This window comes from Ahaetulla prasina, chromosome 7 (genome assembly GCF_028640845.1).
Source record: "Ahaetulla prasina isolate Xishuangbanna chromosome 7, ASM2864084v1, whole genome shotgun sequence".
Taxonomy (NCBI): domain Eukaryota; kingdom Metazoa; phylum Chordata; class Lepidosauria; order Squamata; family Colubridae; genus Ahaetulla; species Ahaetulla prasina.
The window spans coordinates 102,068,913-102,076,935 of NC_080545.1; the positions used below are offsets into that span (position 1 = coordinate 102,068,913).

An 8,023-nucleotide genomic window follows, 5' to 3' on the forward strand; every position below is an offset into this window, starting at 1 on the left:
AAATTAGCTTTAATTTGGTAAAAGGTGTCCCGGCAGTGAAATAGCGGCTAAATTGAGTGGGGAATGTGAATACAGCAGGGAAAAAATAAAATGGAAATACTAAATCCTAAAAACCAAAAGAGAATTTGGTCTTTTGGAATATAATTTGTGATACCCAAAACAGAAGAAAGTGGGGGGGGGGAATCCATAAACAGATTTGGAGTGGCTTAAGAACTTTCAGAATGTCATTTTGTTTATAAAAGGAAGAATCAGGGGAACTATAATTAAAGTCTGGTGACACTTCTTCATACTTTCCCTTTTCCCCATTAAATTGGATTTGGACTGGATTTTAAAATGAATAGATTTGGATACGGACTTTAAATTGAATTCTTGGAGGAAAAAAGAAGAAGTAAAATGTGGTTTTAAAAATAAAATGGATACTTTTGTAGCTTGTTAATTGGAATGGTGGATTGGTGAGAGACACCCTCAGGTGGAGGAAAAAATTACAACAACCAACATGTGTTTTGGAAAAAGTTTTTCTTTAAAGCTATAAGACCGGTGCGAAGTTTGGGGGAGGATCTGTGTGCCTGCAAGGTGTTTCACTTTGATAATTAAGGAAGGTGAAATACAACCCAGAAAATACAGAATGGCGCAGGAAATAATTGAAATGATGAAAAAGATGCAAATGACTTTAAAACGGGAAATAAAAGAAATAATTACAAGGGCTTATGGACAACTGAAATCAGATGAACTAGGAACTGTGTTGGAATCTACCCAAGAAAACATGGAAACTATGAAGAAGAAGCAAGAGAGTGTTATGGAAGATAAAGAAAAAAAACACTAATTGTGAAAAATTAAATAATTGTGTGGGGAGTAATGATGGAAAAAATAATCATGATAAAAATAGAAAGGGTGAAAAGAGACAAAGGGAGAAAGAAAGGGGGAAGAGAAAAAACACAAAAAACAAAAGATTACACTGGGACTGACAGTGGCAAAAGAAGAAGAATTAAAAGGGGAATAAGGAGAGCAGCTGGAAAAACACTGCAAACTAGAAGGGCAGATAAAAATAGTGAGGGCAGAAAGAGACAAGGAGGAAAAAAGAGGGGAGGAAAAAATACAAAGTTAAAGGACCACATTGGGACTAATAATGAGAATATAAGAACGAGGGAAAGGGGGAAGAGGAGAGTGGATGGAAATACAGGACAAGCAACGAGAGTAAAGGATTTTAAGAGAAAGAAGAAAAAAAGGAGAAAGAGAGAAAAGAAGAAAATAAAAAAATAGCTGACACTATATTAAAGGTTTAAATATTAATAATGGAATTTGAAAGCATGAAAAATAGCTGACAATATATTAAATGGTTTAAATATTAATAATGGAATTTGAAACTATAAAAAGTCTTTAAATGTAATTACGGAATTTACTTAAAGCATAATAATAATAATAATATAAGAAGAAGAAGAAGAAATGATATTATGAAGATTAACTGATTTTTTTTTCTTTTTGACTATGGTTAACATTACATGAATTGTTTTTGAATTGCAAATATATGATGTTTGATAAGTAGTATATATAAAATTTTATAAATATTAATTGGGAAATAAAGGGTTTAATTTAGAGGGAGTAAGGAGAGGGGGGGAAAGAGGGAAGTTGATAAATGATTAGAATTCAGGGCAAAGGGTAAGATTAAATATACAACATAAATAAAAGAAAGAAAATAAAAATGAGAGAGAAAAAAGGAAAAATATATTAATATAAGCACACAAAATGTGTTGGAAGAGAACTAAAAGTTGTATATATTTGAAACTTGGCCAATATTCTGTTCAGAAAAAGGGGTATTGCATGTTGGGGTGTGTGTTAAAAAATAAAAAAAAACTTTTTACAAAAAAAAATGTGATTTATTGTTTGAGGAAAAGGGAAACTTTCACTTTTAATTAGGTGGACGGCATGGGAATCTTCAGGGTTGGCTTTCCACCAGTTCATGCTAAGATGATATCTCTTAATAAAACTCTTCTTTGAGGAGCCCACTGACCTCGGAGTTCTGCTTGCAATCGGTGTATCACTTGGAACCCTGACAGATGAGCAAAGGATGTTGGGATGTTGGGATGTAGGCATTCCCAGCAGGATCAGTCACCCAAGAGAGAAAGTCAACCCAGCTTCCCATCTAAACCAGCTTGGGGGGGGGACAGAAAATGGTGCTGAGGCCCCTCAGATTCTCAACCCTGCAATTAAAATGAGGAGGACATGCAAGAAAGCATCAAAGCCTCGATTTATTTATTGATTTATTTTATTTATTTATTTTGTCACACAGTATATATAAGCATAAGCATGAAATAACTATACAATATATAAGCATATATATGAGTATGAGTATGTAATAACTATATTAATTGGATATAATGAAAGGAAACAATAGAAACAATAGGACAGGAACAGTAGGCACATTAGTGCTCTTATGCACGCCCCTTACAGACCTCTTAGGAATAGGGTGAGGTCAATGGTAGAGAGTTTTTGGTTGAAGCTTTGGGGATTTTTGGAAGAGACTACAGAGTCAGGTAGTGTATTCCAAGCATTAACAACTCTGTTACTGAAGTCATATTTTCTGCAATCAAGATTGGAGCGGTTCACATTAAGCTTAAATCTATTGTGTGCTCGTGTATTGTTGCGATTGAAGCTGAAGTAGTCTTTGACAGGAAGGAGATTGTAATAGATGATTCTATGAGTTAAACTCAGGTCATGTCGAAGGCGGCGTAGTTCTAAATTTTCTAAACCCAGGATTTCAAGTCTGGTGGAATACGGTATTTTGTTGTATTCAGAGGAGTGGAGAACTCTTCTTGTAAAATATTTCTGGACACGTTCAATTGTATTGATGTCAGAAACGTGGTGAGGGTTCCAGACAATCGAGCTGTATTCAAGAATATGGATGGATGGATGGATGGTCTTTCTGAGGAAAAACACCCTCTGCCCTCCTTTAATGCCAAGCCTTGTCATGAAAAAGCCTTGAGTTCTCAGGAATGCAAAATAATCACCTAAAGACAGAATTTATTTGACCTTCTGGCCCACCAGAAAGAGCAAACTCAGATCCGAGCTACAGAAAGCAAGCAAAGGGGTGGAGAAGAGAGATTTTGGCCGGCCTTCGTTGCTTTTCCAGGTGTCACCGGGTGTTTCCCTCACCCTGGAGCAGGGAAGGAGCAACTGCACTAGTACTTACACTGGCAGATGAAAGCACGCAAGACATCGCAAGGCTGATCGTTCCAGTACATGTAACCTGGGCGGAAAAAGAGAAAGTTTTGTAGTGACTCCCTCAGAGTCCCTGGAGAGTATTTCAGTGGCTCCTCCCTCATTTGCGGGGTGGGGGGGGAGGCATGAAGATACCACAGGTGGAAAACTTCATGTGCTAAGATGGACTTTACTAGCTGTCAAGTCAGGCCGAGACAACCAGAAGTTTCCTGTCAAGCTCTGCTCCACTACAAGAGGGCATCAAAGAGCTTTTCCGGCCCATCTCTTTGGCATACAGTATAAAAACTAGGTGGAGTTTTGATTTCACTCTTAAGGCTGTTACTTCGCCTTTTTCTTTTCTTTTCTTCCTTCCTTCCTTCCTTCCTTCCTTCCTTCCTTCCTTCCTTCCTTCCTTCCTTCTTTCTTTCTTTCTTTCTTTCTTTCTTTCTTTCTTTCTTTCTTTCTTTCTTTCTGTAATATCCAAAGGGCATCTCTGGATGATGAATGTGGACAGCAGTATATTGGCTTGCAAAGATGTCCCTCAGTTAGACATCACAGCTTGCCCAGAAGAGCAATAGCAATAGCACTTAAGACTTATATACTGCTTCACAGCGCTTCGCAGCCCTCTCTAAGCGGTTTACAGAGTCAGCATGTTGCCCCCAACAATAAAATCCTCATAAGGATGGAAAGCTGAGTCAACCTTGAGCTGGTCAATTACTGGCAGGGAGCAGGGAATTAGCCTGCAATACTGCACTCTAACTGCTGTGCCATCGTGACTCCTGAGCATGAGTGTGCTGCTGATGAGTTGCACTTCTAGCACGCTGGCCGAAATGTGCCAAAGCTGGCTGGGGCTGTCCTCACCCTCAGCATGGGAGTCTTCTTGTAGCATGGATCCAACAGAGGCTGGTAGCCTCACCTGCACCTTCTCTACTTCACTGGAAAGCACAGCAAGAAAGAGTTATTTAAATCAGGGGTCTCTAACCTTGGTCCCTTTAAGACTTGTGGACTTCAGCTCCCAGAGTTCCTCAGCCAGCTTTGCTGGCTGAGGGACTCTGGGAGCTGAACTCCACAAGTCTTAAAGGGACCAAGGTTGGAGACCCCTGATTTAAATGTTTCTGTGGCGTGTAAGACCAATATAAATTTAGCTAGCTGAACAACCACAGGACTTGCTCAAAAAATGTCTGGATATATGGAGGGTGACGTTCCCCTGAATGAAATGGATCTAGCCTTGTTGGGCCTCCTGGTCTCCACCCCTAACCTGGACTTCACTCTTCAACTATGTTGAACACATTTGGACAGATAACCACTGTGATTAGTCTAGCCATATGACAAGCCCACTCCTCCTCCTCCCACCAACCCCAGCCTGGTCCCCCCTTCCGGAGAGCAGCTGATGGTGATGTTTGGGGGAGAGCAAAGAAAGCCAGTGCATTAATTGTTCTCTTCTCTAAACGCTCTAAGTGGGTGAAGATTTCTCCTACTGCAATGGAGATGGTTGGTTTAATGGTGGTGTTGTAATAATTACGTTTGGGTTTTTGAAGAAAAGGTGAGTTCCATTTTTGTTTATTCCATGCGTGTTTTGTGTTCCCTTGGCTGCATGGAAGGTTGGGCTGTGAGAGCTTAGAATCTAAGGAAGTCAACAAAAGTAATCATTGGCCAACTGGTGGGTGTCCCAAGATGGATGAACTAAGTCCTCATTGTTGAAAGTGCATCTTCAACACCTTCCCCTCCACCTTGACTTACCTGTCTTGGCTATGAGCTCAACGCAATACTCATTCTTCTGCTGGTTGTTGGGCTCTCCTTGATTCCAGGATAGGTAGTTGGTGCAGGATCTGTCTGTCCACTCCCAGACACCTTTCTGTAATGAAAGGGAAGCCATGTTAACGTAGGAAGAGTCTCTGGCTGTAGAAGGCCCTGGGCAGAGAAAGAAAAAATGGTAGGTTTCAAGGGACAGGTCATATAGAACCTCCTCCCTTCTCTTTCTCCATCTAGCTAATCAATCTTAGTTGATCTGGAACAACTAACCAGGATTAAACTAGGCCAGGGGTTGACAACCTTAAACACTCAAAGAGCCACAAAGATCCTAACTGGAAGCCCCTGTTCAATTCTGGAGCCAGCCAGAAGTCCGGTTCCTCCCCCACCATAGAGTCTCAGCGCAGCATCCTTTTTCTTCTACCTAACCGAAAGCCCTATCAATTGTGGAGCCGACCGGTGACAGGGAGCCGCAGGAGAGGAATGAAAGAGCCACATGCGGCTCCAGAGCCACGGGTTTATTTATTTTATTTATTTATTTTGTCAAAACAATATATGTAGGAATCATACAAAAGATTATATAGTATATAAACATATATGGGTAAATATAAGGAGGTATAAGCATATATATAGAAAGAAGAAAAGAAAAACAATAGGACAGGAACGGTAGGCACGTTTGTGCGCTTATGCACACCCCTTATGGTCCTCTTAGGAATGGGGTGAGGTCAATAGTAGAAAGTTTTTGGTTAAAGCTTTTGGGATTATGGGAAGAGACCACAGAGTCAGGTAAAGTGTTCCAAGCACTGATGATTCTGTTACAGAAGTCATATTTTCTGCAATCTAGATTAAAGCGGTTGACATTAAGCGGTTGCCGACCCCTGGACTAGGCAAATGCCTCTCCTACTTCAGCTGGACAGTAGCTATGCAATTCCTTGACAAATACAAAGGACCTACCTCCTGTGCATCATTCAGTCCAATCCAGACATTTCCATCACCGTTCAGGTAATCTGTAATGTATTCAGCCAAGTCAGCTGACTCTGCCATGCTATGGATGGAGGTGAGGTGGCAGCCTGGCTTAAATTTCCTGCACAACATCTGGGAAGAGCAGCAACAGAGAAAGGCACTTATTCATCAGAGAAGGAACGTAACAGAATAATAGAGTTGAAAGGGACCTTGGAGGTCTTTTAATCCAACCCTTTGCTCAGAGCAGGAGACCATTCTGGACAAATGTCCAGTCTCTTCGTCAAAGCCTCCACACCCACCCAACTTCTGGAGGCAAGCGTTCCACTGATCCATTGTTCTCATTTTCAGGAAATTTCTGCTTAGTTCTAAGTTGCTTCTCTCCATGCTTAGTTTCCACCCATTGCTTCTTGTTCTACCCTCAGGTGCTTTGGAGAACAGCTTGACTTTCTCTTGTTTGTGGCAGCCCTTCAAATATTGGAACACTAGTACTTTTAATCAAACTAGACATACCCAATTCCTGCAACTGTTCTTTATATGTTTTAGCTGCCAGGCCTCTAATCATCTTTGTTACTCTTTTCTGTAGTCTTTCCAGAGGTGTGTGTGTGTGTGTGTGTGTGTGTGTGTGTGTGTGTGTGTGTGTGTGTGTATGAGAGCAAACAGCAGGCATCTGATTGCATCATCCTAGCCACACTATTCAGTCCGTTGACCATCAAGGATGTTTTCCCTGGAGTCTGCAGCTCTGGAACAGTTCCTTATTTAAAATTCATGATACGTTGTTTAAAATCTGAGATCCTCATCAGAATAAAGGAGGCCTGAAGATGCCAGTCAGAGTTGCCAATGAGACATCAGGAAATCTTTTGTCTACAAGATGGTCACTCAACCCTGAAATTTGACATTGTCCAATAGACACTGGTCCTGAAAGCCTAAATCAGTATATCATTCATAGAGTACTTGCATTTCAGATTATTCTAAAATCATGACCTTTGCTACCTTTTCATGCACCGACCCTAGCGGCCTTCCACTTCTGCCCAGCCAGAGTGTATATTTGGGAGCTACACAAGGCTCTGGCTGGGCTTTTCCCATGCCTGGGTGAGGAAATTTACAGACACACAACATTTCTAACCTCTGCATCATTCCAGGTCTTGAGTTGATCATTGAGCTTGTAGCAAAACCCATTCATGGGCAGCCAATCATCGGGACAACAACAGCCTTTCACTCCTATGAGGCAAGAGAGAAAGCCCAGTCAGAAGATGGCCAGGAGAAACGGAGAAGGGAGAGGAGACAGCTGGGTCTGCAGAACATTCTTGACCTGTTGGGTTGCAAACATCTTTGGTGGCAATAAACTGAAACTGATTTGGGTTACAGATATAGTGGCTGCATTTGCAAATTTCCAAACCTGGTGGTTGTTGATCAGTGGCTAAGTCATATCTGACCCTTCACAACCTGATGGACAATAGCATATCATCCCCCCATCATCCATTACCCCAGACTTTGGCCAGTCTCCTGTTCATTGCATTGATGGCATTATCTAGCCATCTCCTCCTTCTCTTTTTGCCTTTCATCTTTCTCAGCATCAGATCTTTTCTCCAAGGAGACCTCTCTTCTCATTGGATGGCCAAAGTATTTGAGCTTCAGATTCAGTCTCTGTCCTTCCAACAAAATTTAGGGTTAGCTTAAGTTAATTTTCTTAAACCTGAAAGTCTTATGCGAATCTTTCTGCTTTGGGTGGTGTATCATTCAGTGAACTGCGTAAATGTGCTAAGCCAGAAATTGGATTCCTTCAAGAACCAGGCTGTTGACTGGGGCAAAATATGGGAATCATGTGGTTCAGTTCTGGAGGATCTGTAACTGCTCAAGAGGCTTCAGGAGAGATCATTGATGGAACCACCCCAAGGCAAGGAGTGGGAAGCACTAAACTTGCAACGATAAATGCATGTGTATTTTGCCAAGTTTTTCACTGTTAATTGTGTTCATGATTGTGAATTGTAATTGTACTAAAGGGATTCAAAGGCAAGAACTTCAGCTTCTATGAACATGAGAGACCTTGCTTGGACTCATCACTTAGAGAGATGGCCACAATCAGCAAACCGAGACTCACGAAGGAAATTTGCCCCAT

At 41.2% G+C, this 8,023-nt stretch overlaps 1 protein-coding gene across 1 annotated transcript; it reads right to left on the reverse strand.

Annotated features, from left to right (window-relative positions):
- Window positions 1-3,176: 3,176 nt before the first annotated feature.
- LOC131202385 (C-type lectin mannose-binding isoform-like) lies at window positions 3,177-8,023 on the reverse strand. Its single transcript, XM_058191317.1, has 5 exons — window positions 7,951-8,023; window positions 7,031-7,125; window positions 5,899-6,039; window positions 4,936-5,050; window positions 3,177-3,244 (listed from the first exon to the last, which is right to left on the reverse strand). Exons 1-5 carry the CDS (start codon window positions 8,021-8,023, stop codon window positions 3,177-3,179), a joined length of 492 nt encoding a protein of 163 aa, XP_058047300.1.